We start from the raw sequence: 17,239 nt of genomic DNA, 5'->3' as shown, positions 1-17,239 counted from the left end.
CGCGGAGCTTCCTGCACGGGTGGTGAGCTCGGGCGCTGGCCGCATCCCCTGGCGCTTGGGGGCTCTATTCGGAAGTCTCCTTGCCCCCCTCGTGAGGGCGGCGGGGGCGGTTCCCACGTGGCGGGGCTTCCCGCGGGGGCGCAGACCCTTCCCCGTCCCTCTCGCTCCCTGCGCGTTTGCGGTCGCGAGTGGGGCAAAGCCGGGCAGGCAGCTGTGCGGACCCTGCCTCCCTTCGGCCGCCCGCAGCTTGCCCCGCATCTTGCTGCAAGCCTGTCTGTCTTTCTGGAGTCGCTCCTAGGGTTGCTGTCGCGGAGGGGGGCGAGGGGAGCGTGGCAGCGGTCCCCACGGGCTCGGTTCCCTTCGGGCTTGTCCTGCCCATGGAGTCGGAAGCCGCAAAGAGCTGCTGCCGTTTGACCTCTGGGGTTAGAGCTAGAAGCATCAAGGTCGGGCGTTTCAGGAGACAGCTCTTGGGAGAGTTTCCGTAAAAATCGCTCAAAACTCAAAAATATTGCAGCTGGACTGGAAGCTGAGATGAGCGTTTTTTGAGGAAGAAGACCCGTGCGGAGAGAACTGCTTCTCAGCGTTAGAAATCGGTAGTAATCCTAGCACTCTCTCTGATTGCCTCTTTCTTTTCTTTCTTGTGGTAATTCTCTTTTTGTACTGGTTAAATGAAAAAAGTAGACCCTTATGTGACAGGAAGACCCTTGCAAGGAAGCTATTTTAAGAAGATAAATCTTTTTTTATGAGATTGGGAAATTACTTTTCAGGAGTTTTTTTTAATAGTTAGGAAAAAAATCCAGTAAATACTTCATCCTCTGTGCCATGGCTAACAGCACCATCAAATGCAGTGTATTTTTCTCTTAAAATCATTTTCCTGACATCTTTTTAAATATTTTATTAAAATAAGAATTGCTCTGAGTCAGGCCCTGATAAAACAGTACGCTAATGTTGTACACCAAGTTAAAATGTTCCTTTGCTTAAAAAAAAATGTTTTTGATATGCAAAGTATTGCTTTCCATCCTTTATTTTAAGGCTAAAAGATAGTCTAAGTTGATGAGCTTATGAATTTGGGTGAACTTGGACCCTGATCACAGTTTAACTCTGGTTACAGTGTTTTTATTCCTAAATTTAAATTCCTTCAGTACAGTTATGCATGTGACTTTTTCTTAACTTTTTTTCATTACGTATTCTTTTCTGCTGTCTCTACTATGAAATTGTATCTTGGAGCAAATATGTAGATGGTGTTTTTCTTGTTGCAGAAGTCCATTCCCCACCCATGAACACTTCCACTTCCTGTATGATGTAGAGACTTTGTAATGTCTATAACCAGCACTTGTACTACTTGCACACAGGAAGTCTCGCCAAATGTATTTTCTGGCTTTTATGTGTGCAAAAACAATTAAGGTGCAGCCAGGGTGTGCATGCTGTAGACTTTGGCTTTCTCTCTTTTTCATTTCTCTCTCTCTCTTTTTCTCTCTCTTTTTTTTTTAATTTCACATTTAGCACCATTTAAAAAAAAATAGAATTCCCTTCACAATTCCCTCACTTACGTTGTACTGTTCCTAGAAAATGAAAAGTTCATAATTGGTTTTGTTAATTACTTTCCAGTAATTTTGCATATTAGCTCCAAACTAGCTACAGGTCAAGTGGTGAAAGCAGTAGGAAATTACAAAATAAAATCAAAGCCCTACTATTTCTATTAGCATGTCAAAAATTTGAGATTTTGATTTTATGAGCTTTAGTACTTTGTCCAAAACTTAAAGTTTTTCTTTACAATTTTTAATCTTGCATCTTTGGCTAGTTTGAAAATCCTTGTGAGCTGTGGACATGTTTGTGTGCCCTTCGTTTCACTAGTCCTCCCTTATGTAGAAAGCAGTAGGACGGTAGTGCAGGTGTATAGGGAACCTAATAGGTCTTTCTTAATTGTTGTGGGCAAAAAAGCATGTGCCTGTGGTGTGGGAACGGTAGTGAAACAATCTGCCATATTGTACCATCCCTATGGAATAAATATAGGTCCACATTCTTCCGTGTATTCGCAGTTTAAAAATTAGTTTAAAGTTATAAGTACTATTTAGTACTGGTAACTGTGAAATAGGTGTATTTTTAATGGATAACACCCTGCATGGGTTTGAGTAGGCTTCTAATCTCATGTTTTCAAAGACCCTTAGCAGCGGAAAGGGAGAGCATCATTATGCTTTCTTGAAAGTTATCAAGATTCTGTAGGCCCCCTTTAAATTTAATAGTGCAGTTAGCAAATGTCCCTTTGGACACAACTTGTAAAATCTTAAAAGAATGTAGATCTATCAGCTCCCTTTAGTCCTTTCAGAGAGCAGTGTGAAAGGACAAGTGAGACCCAGCTATGAGCATATTCAAGCCTTGGATACCAGCAGGAGCTGTACCTCTTAATTGCAGGTCTTCTGATTCCAAACAGTTTTTGAGCACTTTCAGGAGCAAGTTGTCATATAATTCTTCATCATTTTTATTATGTCTGTTGGTTTTCTGAACAAGATATGATGGCATCTACTATAATGCCTGCATCAGCCAGAAGAGTTCCCTTTTGGAGACTTCTGAAGCCTCTTTTAATTTGTGTCACACAACTGAGTGTACCATGGGTGGAATCTCTGTTCTTGAAGAAATACGGAAGTTTCCTGTTGTCTAAGTGGTGAGAAGTAACTGTCTTGGGGATACTCTGGCTTGCTTTTTCTGGAGTGGTTTGCCCACAGTAATGGAAGTTGGTCCTTCTTGGTTTCTTACTGCAGCTGCGTCACTTCTTTGCATCTGACTCTCCCTACTGCCCCTCATCTATAAAGGAGAGAAAATTGTCTTCCTCACAAGTTTTTTGCATGGATTAGTGAATGTGTTCACAGGGCCTTAAGTATAAGATGTGTCTATTAACATCAAAGGCACTTTCAGTTTGCTTAAAAATAACAGAATAGATGTGTAGTAAATGCTCTGATATTAGAAATGTTAATTGTGCTCGATCTTGCTCTTTGTATTTAATTGGCAAGGGCACCGTTCGGAAAATCTTTCTTACTTGTTCCATTTTTTTCTCCCATTTTTTCCTAGTATATGTTTCTGAAAATATGCAGGTAGTAGCAGCCTTGGGACTTCTTATTGGAAGCATATCAATGTGTCAAATGCAGTGATTTTATCTGCTATGAGAAAAAGAGATGTAGCTTTGTCTAATCAATGTTTTGTGTCAAGAAACTGAATTATAAATCTAAACTGTAATCACTTTTCCTTTACCCTTCCAGCTCCCCATTAAATAAGAGTATAATTTTCATAAGTGTGTAACTGATCCTGTGTATCAAGGAGACTGGGCACAGTCCTATAGGTGTGTAGTTGCAGCCCACTTAACTGTGACAGCTGCTTACTCTTGGCTGGTTTACATCCTGAAAGTCACCTAGGCTGTGAAAAATCACTTGTGCTTTGCAGCATTGCTTGGGTTTTTCAAGATTGGACTTTAGATGCCTGGAGCTCTTTGGGTTGCTTGATACTATTGTCCTCATAGAGGTAAGAATTTCTTATGTTTGCTTTAGAAGAGTTGCCAGATGGATGCTGTTAATAGTGTTTAAACCAGGAGGTTTTCAGGAGAGGAAAGTGTGAGCACAGGTTATGAATCATTTTCGTTCATTGTGTAGTGTGTACAGATGTACATTTTCTTTAGCTATGATATGCTGTTCAGAAGGTCTACTCCAGCATTTCCTGGATATTCAAAATAAGAGAAGTAGAAGGCAGGACTAATATCTAAAGGGTGTCTGAAGGCTTTGACTATGTTTTTTCTTTACCCTATTAGGATTGTCCTGGGGACTGTGTTGCTCAGTTTGCTTCATTTTTGTAGATCTAGAGCTGAGACTTGGCAGTTGGACTGTCTTTCCTCAATCCTTAAGAGTCTTATAATTTAGGCTTCTGAAAACTGCCACTGTAATGATGTATTTGACACTACGTTTATTTACTGTGCTTGATCTATTGAGATTTCTATTAAATTGGTAATGTCCGTGTCGAATTGTTTCCTCGCCCAGGGTTGCACAGGGCAGATTATCCAGAGCATTAAGCCTGGTATTTCTCCATTGTCAACACTAACTCATATAAACATGCCACTAACAAATATCATTTTATTAGAGTGCATCAAGCCCATGGCATCAGCCCAAGGCGTTTGTTTAATTGTAATCTCTAGGTACTTAGTCTTCAAGTAGGAGTAACCAACTTAAGGCTCTTGATTTCCATGTGACTCTCCTATGTGTTGTTGCTGTCTGGGATTGTATTTTATGGCTGGATTTATGCTGGCACAAGGATAGCTAGAAAGCCAGAGTTGTACACTAAGTTGCTGGTGCCTGTCTGCATATCTACTCCAACCAGGTGATATCCCATGATGAAGCAGTAAAACTTCTATGGATATGTTATCTTCTCTTCCCTGGGAACTTACGGAGTTCCTTTCTCCCATAGCTCTCAGCCATATACAGATCGTGATGTTTCAGGTTTAAAGTCAGGTAGTATTATTTGCCTTGACTCTGCAAGAAATTTCACCTGTCCAATTATGTCCACAAATAACTTAAGAGCTCTTGGAAATCTTAACATGGGAAATTAGTTTCTTGACTACTTCTTCCATGTCTCTCTGAAGGTTCTCTTTAATTTCAGGGTAAGCATCTTTAGGGTTGTTGAAATCAAATTTAATTGCACAATCTGGAGCTGAAGGTGTGTCTCTTCTGATACATCTTTTTTTCAGCTGTGTTCTGCATGAATCCGCACAGCTGTGGCTAATGCAGGAAGTTTGATGTTCTGTGCTGTGTGCTTAGATACTACAGGTAGATACTGTAGGTAGATACTGCTACTCCTACACTTTTCATGGCATATCTGACAGGCATATCAAACCTGGTTTTTAATTTGATCTCCAGGCATCTAGTGACTTCCTGCAAGGAAAGGTGCACCACTCTGCACTGAGGTAGTTTGCTACAAAACATTAGCTCTTACATTTGATCCTTTAATTTTCAGGGGGGAAAATGAAAGAGTTGTGACTTTAGCTCGGGGCTCACCATGGAAGACTCAGAAGGACATCGCTTCAGCTCAGTGGAAGAGGAATCTAGATACTGGAAGGAACTAGCTATGAAGTATAAGCAGTGGTAAGTCAATGACTTCATTCCTTTTAAGTTGTTCAGTAGGATATATATGCGCTGCATGCACAGACGTAGATAGCAGCACGTGGGGAGAGAAATTCAAGATAGCTGAGGTATCTTGAGTGGTAGCAATAGCAATGCAGTGGCACAAGCTTCTGCATTAACTACACTAGCCCAGAGCCCTCTGTATTCATTTGAACAGTGGGTCTTGCTGCTGTGGCGCTGCTGTTTTTGATCCCTGCTCTGATTTGAGTAGAAGAGTATATGCTGAAATTGTGCTTTTTGACTGCAATCTGTGGGTGGCCTGGGTAAATGCATTGCAGAACCTTGTTGGGGGTGGATAGGCCATCATAGAAAGAGAGATGCTACTATTCAACCTTAATGTATACCTATGGATCCAGGATCGTTAGGCAGCACCTAGATGGATGAAGAGCCCTGGCTAAGATGTAGTAAGTTTTATCCTTCCTTTTAGCTCAATATGTCACTTTAAATGCAGTAGATCCGGAAAAATTTCAGATTTGTCTGATGCTGAACTGGTGGATCCTTTCTTAAATGAGGTGTTCAGACCCTTCAGTGGTGCTTGTTCTGATTGCTGTAGGATTTTAAATAGAATTATTTGATTAAAATATAAAAAAAGACTTTCCCTTTTTCTCTCCTTTTTCTTCTCTTTTTATTGCTAATAGAAAATGTCTTCATTCATATTTCCCAATGAATAATTAAGTAGTTTAGTAGGTTAAATATGCAGATAGAGGGTAGACTGTGTACAGGCGTAAGATGTTCCATGTGTCTTGAACACTGTTAACATAAAGATGGATTTTGGAGGATTTTTGAGAGGAGTGGTCACGGGAGAAGGTTGACTTCTTTAACAACTTGTTATAGGGTGGCTTTCTGTGCTTAAGGGGAAGCATTTGCTGACAGTCCTCTTTTGCTTTTGAATATGTGTGTTGAGAGAGGAGCAGAGAGTCTTCTATGTTAAAGAGCAGTATGTATATCTTTTTTTGTTTTGTTTTTTCCCTAAAGTATACAAGAGAGGTTATCTTGTTTTTTTGTGATAAGTTCTGTTGCTGGAATTACTCTTTAGTGCTGAGAATACACAGGAGGAACTGCGTGAGTTTCAGGAGGGGAGTCGAGAGTACGAAGCTGAACTAGAGGCTCAGCTCCAACAAACAGAGTCCAGAAACAGAGACCTTCTGTCAGAAAACAATCATCTGCGAATGGAGCTGGAGTCAGTTAAGGTAAGAACGGATGATGTGTGTAGTGTCCACATCCTAAGTGTGAAGATGAGTGAGACTGTGCAGATCAATCTTGCCTTGTGGACAGGGAGCTTCAAAAAAATCAAACAGGAAACTGAAAAGTCACGAAAAATAAAGAAATGTCTATCTGTTGTCCACTGTGAGAGTGATTAAATACTTGAGTTAATGCAGAACCCCTGTTGCAGGAAGTGGAGACCACGTGTGAACCTACCAGTGCTGCTGTTCTGTTTCTTCTTCCATCTACTTAGTGCTTTTGTTCATGGCTTTCTTGCTGTTTGCATTGTGCAGACCCAGATAATAATGTGGACAATCAAAATGCAACCATTGCAGCTGTGGTGTTGCATTACACACAAAAAATTTAGTTGTTTTAAAACCTTTTTACATAGTTGTGTGTAATTATCTAGTATAGTCTAGAAAAGCTAGGAAGCAGCAACTGGTAGGTAACACCCAGAACTGAGAACCATGGTACCCATTAATGCTTTTCAGCTGGTTCTTTATTTCACAGAGGGCAAACCAAGTGTGAGAAGGCTAAATCCTTTTTACCACATAAAAAAACAGATTAAGTGATTAAACCCAGAATTAATTTTCATAACTATAAAACAGGAGACGTGAGCTTATTGAGATGGAACTTCTTACCACAGAGACTTGAGAAGTAGTAATAAAGCTAGACAGAATGTGGAGAGAAATGACCCTACCTCATTTCAGTCTCACTGAAGATGCATTTATGGGTAGTGTTCTCCCCCGAACTAGCTGACAGGCTTAGGAAATACTATTAGCTTCCTTAAACTTGAAGAAAAATTGTCACTGAAGTTGGCAGGCCTTTTGAAAAGTCTAATCTTGTTGGCATTTCACTCATAAGTGAGATACAGTGACTCAAGAAACACCACCATGTACTTTACAGGGCAGGGTTGGTATCTGTGGAAGCAGAGATGAGTTGAATTATGCTTCTTCTAGTCAGTTGGATGCAATAGTGAGCTAATGGGAGTGAAGATGCATGTGTAAGTGATTAACCCACAGCTACGTTTTTTTTGTCTAATGAGCTATATTTGATGACTATTGCTCAGATTACTGTCCTAAGGAATTACTCTTCGTTCTAGGCAGATGTCCTGTTTCCCCTCCTTCCCCTTGCCCCCCCCCCCCAACTTAGTGATTTATTTATTTATTTTCATGCTGATAGCAACAGCTCTGCACCTTGCTTCATTGTATTTGTTACTTTGGGCTGGTCTTTATTCTTGTATCAATGCCTTTACAATATTAATATTTTGCATGTTGTGTGGAGTGGTTGTCTATTACATTCCGTGTAGCCACATATACCTGTGGAAGCTGATGGGTTTGGGGAGAAGACATAGTAGTTCAACAAAAATAAATCCTCCAGTCCATTTACTTCCCATTTTAGGGAGAAGATGGACTGTTTGCTTGTTCATAGTACACTCCATGAGAAATCTTACTGCAACAGTTGGGAATGAAATAGGAATTTACATAAAACTTCAAGAAGTAGAGAGTAAACATACTTTAAAAACTTTAATTATTCTTCACAGTAGATAAGTTTATAAAAACATAGTCTGCTTGAAACAGACCCTTTAACAATTGGTTATTCATGCAGCCTGAAAACTGCAGTAACAGCCTGCAGTGAAGGAACAGAGACTCTATTGATGGTCAGATCAGCTGACAGTTTATTACAATTGACTAAAAACAAAAGACTCAAATCTTCTGTTTTTTTTATCTGAATCAATTCAAGAGCAAAATGTTAAAACTTACGAAACTGTTGAGCAGCAGCGCTAACTGAGCCCGTCAAAGACTGGTGACTATATCTAGGTCAGTACTGCTGGAGCTTGCCAGGCCCACACAGCTTGTTGCTTTGAACTTACTACCTTGTTGTGTGCACTTACTCCCTCAAAAACCACAGAGTTCACACTACTTTAAATGGAAAAAATGCTTTGGTGGGTTTATTTACTGAGTTTTGAAAAGCAGCTGAAAGTAATCAATCTCTTAGAGCTTAAGGTGCTTAAATTCATCATGTACCTGTGCTTTAGAAAAAAGGAATCATGGCAATGTGTCACCATGCTGTAATCAAGTAGGAATTTCTTAATTCAGAATGAGTATCTTTCCCTCCTCCTTGTCTCTGCATTACATGTGCTAAAACAGCTCTCTTTAAATTATTAGTCATGCCAGACTCTACGCCCTGGTTTTCAAATTCCTGTGCATGGATTTGTTTTCAGTGACTTCAAGTGTATTGTACTTGCAGGCTGGACTGAGAAGCACTTTAGGAATGCTAGATATACAGCAGTCTGGGAGCTTCAAAAAAAAGTCTCTGACATGTTGAAGTGATCTGATATTGAGGTGGTATGGATAAAGTGTTGCAGCAGATGATGTGCTGTGAGGCTTTTCACATGATGCAGAGCTAACTGCATATGGAGGCATCAGAAGGAGAGAGATCATGTTGAATGGAGAAGCTAAGCCTTCCTTCCTCTAGGTGCCTCTCACAAAGGTACCCTTGTGTACATGCTGTAAAGGGAGACAGAGGTGGTTTTAAAATAGTGTCCCAATTATGTTACGTAATTACATCTGAAGTATTTTAGGATGTAGAGCTCTGAACCTGTTTTGGGCTAATAAAGCCACAGGGTGGTGAAGACTTTTGCAGGCTCCATAGGAATATGTAACAGGCTCTGGTGGCATTTTTTTTCCCTCTCCTCTCTTGTCATTTGGGCTCCTAAGTGCTACTTGACTTTGTCTTGCACTTGAAATTAAGTGGCTTCATTCATTCACATCCTGTTCTGTGCATTGCTAGAGTCCTCAGGGCTCAGAAATGGCACTGGATCTTGTTCAGGGATGCACACAGGTTTGCTTTGCCCCAGGAAATCAGTGGATGTTCTTGCTATTAGAGAAGTGGATCATGGGGGAGGTGGCAGGCTTACAGCCTTTGGTAGGCAATACTGTTCTAGCCAGCCACTTGCCTGATGAGTCCTGTAAATTCTCTGTGGCACTGTTGGGTATTTCCTGTAAAATAGGATGCTGGTTGTTGGGCCCTTTTACTGTGAGTGTCGTCTGCACCTTTCGGCAGCAGGGTAGGATTTGCCTATCCAATTGCCTCCTTTTTTATTCCTTTCTACCCAGATTGCACGGTGATGTGGGAGCTCTAGAGCTCTGTGTCTGTTGCAAGCTACTTGTGCGGGGTAGGACCTGGGCGTGCTCTTCCCTTCATTTTGCCTTTGAGTTAGGAATTGCATATGTGAACAAAACAGCTACTGCTACTTAAGTCTTTCCCTTGGAGAAAGGCTGAAAGCTGTCTGCATGCAGCAGATGTTTCTTGCAGTTTCATGAGTAGAGGAGAGATGGTGGAGCACAAGGGAAGACTGTCTGGGAGAGCAGGGAACAGCCTTGTGCTATGAAGGTTGGGAACTACTCCCCAGCACCATTTTGTGGAGATAAGGAGTGACAAGAAGAGATCTTGCCTACTGGCAGTCCAGAAGCAATTGGCTTTATTGAGAAACATTACCTTATAAATAGTAAAATGTTTAAGATCTTACAGGATCCCTCTCTGTCTTTAAGGAGGCTGAGTCAATGCCAAAGAAAGGAGAGCACATGCATTGCTTAGTCCCTGATATGCTGTTTGATTTGCCTTTGGTTAGGAAAAGATTGAAATGCAGCGTTCAGAAGGGTACAGGCAAATCTCTGCACTGGAAGATGACCTGGCACAGACAAAAGCTATTAAAGATCAACTTCAGAAATATATTCGAGAACTTGAGCAAGCCAACGATGACTTGGAAAGAGCAAAAAGGTGATCCATCTTCTGTCTTTTCTTTTTCGGTACTGTCCCCTCTTGTGAGCAGGGTGGCACTGAGTTGCTTGTGGTGCTCATTAGCATTGTCACTTTGAACGAACCAGTCTGGGTGATGATTTTAATGATGATGTTTGTGGCACATGGGAAATGTGACTCCCCCTCACCCCAGCACCTCTACTTGCCTTTCATATCTTACAAGCAAAAATAAAAAGCAGATCCTGCTTTTTCTGCAGGACAGGTGCTTCTTGTGTGTGCTTAAAGGATCTAGTAGCAACACCTTGTACGCTCTCTTTCAGAGCCACTATAATGTCTTTGGAGGATTTTGAACAGCGTTTAAACCAGGCTATTGAAAGAAACGCGTTTCTGGAGAGTGAATTGGATGAGAAAGAGAATCTTCTGGAGTCTGTGCAGCGCCTGAAAGATGAAGCTAGAGGTTAGACAGTGGATTACTCATCTCTCACTTTCTCCCCTTTCAAACTTGTTGCTGTCCAGGCCTCCCAATGCATTTTGGAGCTTGTCTTTTAAGTTTTCCTCTTCTACACCTACCAACTGCAGTGTGGAAGCAAACCAGGAAACTTCAGGGCTGTCCATCCCACTCTGAACTTCTGACCTCATTCCAGAGCAGTTCACAGGAGCAAAAGCCTTTCAGTTGTCTGATCTGTGACAATGCCTCAGGGCCTTAAGGGGTCAAGAAGAGCCAGCCAAACTGGTACATGTGCTGGTCTGGCTTCTTGTAACCTGCCAAGAACAATGTTAATAACTAACTTCTGTTTCTTGGCCTGTGAGAAATGAAGTCAATGAGACACTAACGGGCAGTGAAATGGGAGGACTGTGACTGATTTCTAGTTGTCTTTGAATAGCTTCACATGCTAGCTTCCTGATACATTTTCAGCTCTGCTCAGACTGTGACCTTGGGCAGTTTCCCTAAGTTACAGCCAAGCAGTGGGACATGATTGCTCCAACCCTTGGCTTGATAATGGCACAGCTCCCTTCTGGCCTCTGCTCAAGATGTGGAAACCAGCATGGAAGGGAAAAGGGTGCAACAGATAAATTGCCTGGGTGTCAACCTGGCAGGGAACTGGGACATAACCAATATGTACCACTTTGCAAAGCCTCTGTCCTGATATGCCTTTGCACGTTCTGTAACATTTGGCAGGAAGGTGATTTCCTGCCTAAAGGAAACCTTTTGAAAGGATACAGAACTTACAACCAGATGATAGTAACTGAATTAATACTACAAAAACATCTTGTGCCAAAGTCCCAGCAAAGCCTTTAGCGATCACCCAGGTTTTGAGCGTATGCCTGGAGTAATCTTTAGAGAGATGAATGACTTTATTCCCCTTATGGAGATGATGTAATCTTTTGAGTAAAACAAACTTTTTCACTTGCATTTATCTTGCCATTCATGTATTCCAACGGCTTTGTGTTGCTTCTTAGATCTACGACAAGAGCTTGCGGTGCAGCAGAAACAGGAGAAACCCAAAACACCAATGCGAACTACTGTGGAAACAGAAAGAACAGATACGGCAGTGCAAGCATCCTTATCTGTGCCTTCAACCCCTTCAATGCACCGGGCACCCAATGTGAACGTATCCACCCCTGCAACATTTAGAAGAGGTGACTGATAGGACCAACACAGAAATAATATTCGATGCACTTGTTCTTACCACGCTTTCTTGCTGCAGGAAGAGGGAGAAAAAGGGTGCTGAGATGGGTGCTTCAGTCACCGTGGTCTCAGTATTTGCAGACTGTGATTTTAGTGTTTATTTGTAGGCCATTAATTTTCACTGATGTGAACTGTCTAGTGATAATTATTGTGAGGGACAAGATGAACTGTTGGAATTTTACTATCACTTCATAACTGTTCCAGAGATGTGGTACTAATTTAGGAGAAGAATTTTTAAAACTTCAGTGTGATCTTTGATGCCACACTTCTGTTGTGAACTGGCTTCTCAATGGAGTAGGTAGTCTTTGGAAGAAACTTTTTTTTTTTTTTTTTTTAACTCTGAAACAGCAGGATAAGTCACATTAGCTGTCTGTGCTAAGTTGCTTTATCTCGGCTTTTATGCTAATAGTATCAGTTACTTATCTTTTTATGAGCATGAATTGCTTAAACATTCCATACTTCCAACACTAGCTCTCTATATTCTCCTTACCTAAAAAGCCAGAAATTTGACTCTAGAAGGATTCAGTAGCTGTGCTTACATGTACAGGGAGAGCAAATGAGGGGAGTTGCTTGCGCTGTCATACAATGATGATTTGATATTACAGATCTAACTGCTAACAACATCTGATTGTGGGTTTAGATACTCATGGATTTAGAAACCTCAAATTATATTTCACTTACTCATGCTTCTGTAAAAGGGAGAGGATTCAGAAATTCTAGAAAAATGAGATGAAAGCCTCTTCTGAGAACATGTCTCTGGTCTCACTGCAGCAACAGAGAAGAAGGGTGGGCTGCTAGCACACATCTCTAGAAACCTAAGCCACAGCATATCTGGAGACTTGAGCTTAGGACAGTGTAACTTGAGCTGTATCAGTGAGGCAGAGTTTCATGCTCTTAATGGATGTGGAAGATCTGAAGGTCGGATGGAAAAAGGTGAAGATACAGTGTTTCCTCTGCCCTGTATGTCAGGCTGTCTTCTGACCTTCAGTGTCAAAGCTTTTTTCGTAGTGGGTAATGTGTCATTCTTTAACCTACCGTGCAGGTTTTGAGGACAGTTACAGTGCAACCCCTCTCACACCTGCTGCAAGAATATCTGCACTTAACATCGTGGGAGACTTGCTGCGGAAAGTGGGGGTGAGTGATTAGCTGTTAGCCAGTGTCCTGGGAAAGGTAGAGCTGGATGAGACAGCAGCTAGAGCTGACTGTCTGCGCTGTTGCTCAAGGGAGACTGGAAACAGTAGCTCAGCCCCTACATCGGCCAAGTAAGCCTTCAGATTTGACCTGAACTTTACGTGTTTCTAATCACCCCCAAATAAAGATGGGTCCAAGTTCTGGGTTTTTGAGATCTTAATCCCATGCAGAGTCCTAGCCTTTCTTCCTCTCCAAGTCCTTGAAAGAGCGTGTGAAGGAAGAACAAAATGGTGAGAATAAATGGGAGGGGACCTGCTCCCATAGAGGGCATTCATATGCTCCTGTAAAGGGCAGAGAAGAAAGCAGCCTGCCCAGTAGTGTTTTGAGCAGGGCCTAATGCCATGCTAGGCTGTGGTGTCACTCAGTTATCCATATCTTCCTTCTGTCTTCTCCTCCATGCCCCAGTGCTTTTTTTGGCCCAAGCATTTGTGTAACTCTTTGGTGGGCTGAACTACAGAACTGATGCAACTGAAAGATAACCCAGCAGCAAAACTGGAGTGATTTAGGATGGGAGCATGCAGTGGAGAACAGAGCATCTGTGGCTCAGTTCCATCAGATACTAGCTAATACTTACAACTTAATACATGTCTGGCCAGGGAAACAGAAAGCTCAAACATTCAGTTTTCTAGAAAATACCTGTAAGAAAGGTGTCAAAATCTCCCTGAGGAAACTGAGGCATTTGTGTTGTTCCTGATGAACATCAGCATTTACTCCTTAACATCCCTTACAGGAACAGATTCAGTTTCAATGGGATGCTTGAGATGACTGGCTTCATTCCCTTAAAAAACAGAATATGTGAGGAACTGGGGTCAGAAATTGGTGAGGTTCCTCTACTAAACAGCTTGTCTAACAAAAACAATGTCATAGATGGCGTTGGTGTCTTGTGAGGGAGAAGGATGCTATCTGACACTTGCATCATCTGTGTTTGCTTTAGGCTTTGGAGTCCAAACTTGCATCTTGCAGAAACTTTGTGTATGACCAGTCCCCAAACAGAACCACAGTGTCCATGTACATGAACAGAGATGTCCTTGAAACGCGCCTGAGTCCTCACCAGGCTCTGTGTGATACAGGGTTAGTGCTGATCTGCTGTTGCTTCTTAGTGAGAACTCTGTGGCTGGTACTGTTCTTTTTAGTATTAAATCATAGTTTTACTAAAGCTTTGTTTTCAAAAGGTCTGAAATTTAGTTATTCAAGATTTTGATTTGAATGTTTCGTATCAATTTCAAATTTGTAGGCACTAGCTGGTAAAATTCAAAGATGAGCTGGCAGCAAGCTTTGAAAAATGCTAATTCAAAGCAAATGTAATTTATTTTATAATAAAGCCAGCGTTTATATGGGGGAGGGCACAACTGAGCTATTTACTGGCTGTTTTATGCTTTATGTTCTTGTGCAAGTGATGTTTCAGGAACATTATGGCATGTGAAGACTTCCCTTATCACAATTTAGATTCTTTTTTATGGGAGAACTGAAGAAAGCAAATAACGGAATCAGTCCAATCCAGATGTCTTACAGTCATTAAGATGCTTTCCCAGAGAGCAGATGACCAAGAAGTTATCTGATTCAACTTAGAAATTTGTCTGGAGACTTGAATTGGTTATATTTTAACAAGTGAGGAAATATCAACAAGGATATTACAAATTGCAGTTCAATGTCTGCTTAAATATGCCAGTCCTGTATTGCATGTTCTTTAGATTCTCAGTTAATTAAGCACCTATAATAGAGTTCATTCCAGATTAATTTAATCAGCCTGACCCTTGCTTCTGCGATACTGGTTTGTCCTGTTAGCTCAGCATCCGGAATCGTCCTGTGGAAGGAATATTCCATCTTGTTATTCCAACCTGGGGAGGAACCTCATAAAAACTCCTGCAATAAAGTCTCCAGGGCCATGCATTTGCATATTCTTACAGCTGATTAACACTTCTGCTGTTGTAATGCTAGAACTGAAGTTCCAACACCTATTCAAAAAAAAAAAAAAAAAACACCCACAAACAAACAAACAAAAAAACCCACTTCTCACTACTCTGAGGGAAATGGAACTCTGTTTTACAGTGGAAACTCGACCAGTTAAGTAACAGGTTCATTTATTGTTAAAATGATATTCTTCTGTCTGTTGATTTCTCATGCTGAGTGATGTTCTTTGGAAGTGACCAGTTACTCTGATAAAGGTGGTAAAACTGAACAGCAAATGCACCAATTGCTCTGTTTTGTATTTGCAGGTTAGTGAAACGCCTGGAGTTTGGAACACGGCCTTCAAATATTCCAGGGTCAATGGGTCTTCCCTCACAAGGTGTTGTCAAGATGCTGCTCTGAAACGACTGGCTGGCTTTGGGAAAGGAAATTATATATATGTATTTCAAACTTTAATTTTAAAGAGAATACTAACGAGCAACCAGGTATCAGCGTAAGGATAGGTGAGAACTGAACAAGAAGCTGCCATTGGCAGTGGTTTCCTGTGGTCTTGCCCACTGTAGTCTGTCAGCTGAGCTGTGTGACTAGCATAATAAAGCAGTGCTACCTGCCAGCACAATACTTAAAATTGCTCCCTATGTAAATTGCTGTAAATAGCTCCTTGAAAGTCACTTTGACACTGTCAAAAGCCAGTGCCCCTCTACCTATGGCAGAGGCAGTATTCCCTGTGCAGCTCCTCAGGCTTTTACTTCTGGTTTTAATACAGCACCATAGTGTTCTAGCTTGAATCCTAGTTGTGCTGGCTTTCTGGCCTGGGTGGTACATCTCAGTCACCCAGACTAGAGGAGGTTCTTTTAGATGGAGCCTGAAGTATTTCTGTAGGGAAGTTGCTCAGCTCTGTGCAGGATGTTTATCAGAATCCTGCAACACAAATTCCTGCCTCTAGAGCGATAAGATGGTTTTGTAAGCAATGATTTGCCGTTAAGAATAGGTCGCGGTTAAAGATGAGGATTGTATAATGCTTGAAGTACTTCGGAGATCTCAAGAATACAGCAAAGTAGGAAACTGCACTGGCTTAGCCTGGCTGTTGTAGGAAGCAAGATACTTGATTAACTTGCTAGTTCTGACGTTTTAATACATGGGTTATATTGCTTCCAGGCCTCCCTTTGTTAATGTGCCTTGGTTATTTGAGAGGCTTTTTAGTTTTGTTTTTTCTTTATTAATATGTACTTTCAGCTGTTACTAACTTCAAAATGGCTTTTTAATCCGAAAAGTCCTTTCTGCTGTCCAAGAGTATCAGAATGCTGAGTTATTTTTAAATTAGAGTTCTTCCCTACTGAAGAGTACTGCATTTTTTTTCTTCTAAATGGAGTGGGTTCACTCACAGTATTAACACATATTACAGAAGCTGGTACTTGCAATAATCATGGCCAAACATCTTTTTGTTTTGAGGGAGTGTTTACGTGACAAAAGAACACAATTTTTTTTTTAAGAAAATGTTGTGAAAATAGACACTGATGCATCTGTTTCTCTGGAATAGGAAATAACCACAGATCACTCCCATTCTTCATGCCATCTACAAAGTTGGCTTACCTGGGAAGCAGAATAAAACTTATTTTGAATGCTAGTTGTTGGTTCATTTTGATTTTTTTTTTGTTTTTTTTCCCCAAGTTGTCATTGTGATGTATGCACAGATATCTGTCACAGTATCTTGGCTGTTTCTCATCAATGAAGCCTGAAGAGACCTTGTTTGCTGAATCAACATGCAAAGATCTTTCCACATTATTCTTGCTCTTATGGCTTCCTACCCTGAGGAATGTAAATGATGTCCTAGCTAAAGATACCCCTGGGACTTAAGTACTGCATAGTATTGGCATTATGGATTCTTGAAATCTGGAACTCTGGATCAGGATACTGTAATCTGTTTTAACATGACTTTATCCTCTCATCTCACATAGGGAATTGACACTTATCCATGAGGAACTGAAGCGCATGAGCTGCATTGTCATTCGTGCTTACACATGGACTCCAATTCAGTACACTGTGTAGCCTGGAAGGATGGCTCAGGATGAGCTGCATTTTCCCCGTGATATTGCCAGAATTTGCCTGCTTGGTGTGAAAGCTGGCTTACAGCAAGATTGAGAGTCAGCACTGAGATAAGGTAGAGAGTTGAGTCCTGCTAGAACCCCAGTTTGCAATTTAAAGTGACTACTACAGATATTATATGTAGATACACTATATATATATATATATATGCTATTAGTGTATTGGAGATGTTATTAATGTGACTACAGATATATCCAGCTAGACTATGGGCTAATATGCC

General features: G+C 41.1%; 1 protein-coding gene across 5 annotated transcripts in view; it reads left to right on the top strand.

Moving 5' to 3' along the window:
• The window catches only part of NDE1 (nudE neurodevelopment protein 1), a 17,444-nt gene extending 904 nt beyond the window's left edge, over positions 1–16,540 (top strand). The window contains exons 1-10 of one of the 5 annotated variants that reach the window (XM_085302614.1): positions 1–22; positions 515–593; positions 4,993–5,120; positions 6,196–6,349; positions 9,997–10,145; positions 10,445–10,581; positions 11,586–11,765; positions 12,857–12,948; positions 13,940–14,076; positions 15,222–15,394. In XM_085302614.1, coding sequence (XP_085158740.1) covers positions 5,035–5,120; positions 6,196–6,349; positions 9,997–10,145; positions 10,445–10,581; positions 11,586–11,765; positions 12,857–12,948; positions 13,940–14,076; positions 15,222–15,315 — 1,029 coding nt within the window. In that variant the 5' untranslated portion in view covers positions 1–22; positions 515–593; positions 4,993–5,034 and the 3' untranslated portion in view covers positions 15,316–15,394. Of the gene's footprint in view, positions 23–456; positions 594–4,992; positions 5,121–6,195; positions 6,350–9,996; positions 10,146–10,444; positions 10,582–11,585; positions 11,766–12,856; positions 12,949–13,939; positions 14,077–15,221 lie in introns of those variants that run through there. The other 4 variants (XM_085302654.1, XM_085302644.1, XM_085302624.1 and 1 more) reach the window with 4 other exon arrangements.
• Positions 16,541–17,239: the final 699 nt, after the last annotated feature.

This window comes from Rhea americana, unplaced genomic scaffold (assembly GCF_003343005.1).
Source record: "Rhea americana isolate MKP2758 unplaced genomic scaffold, rheAme1 scaffold_10, whole genome shotgun sequence".
NCBI classification, from domain to species: domain Eukaryota; kingdom Metazoa; phylum Chordata; class Aves; order Rheiformes; family Rheidae; genus Rhea; species Rhea americana.
This window is presented reverse-complemented; position numbering and strand designations above follow the sequence as displayed.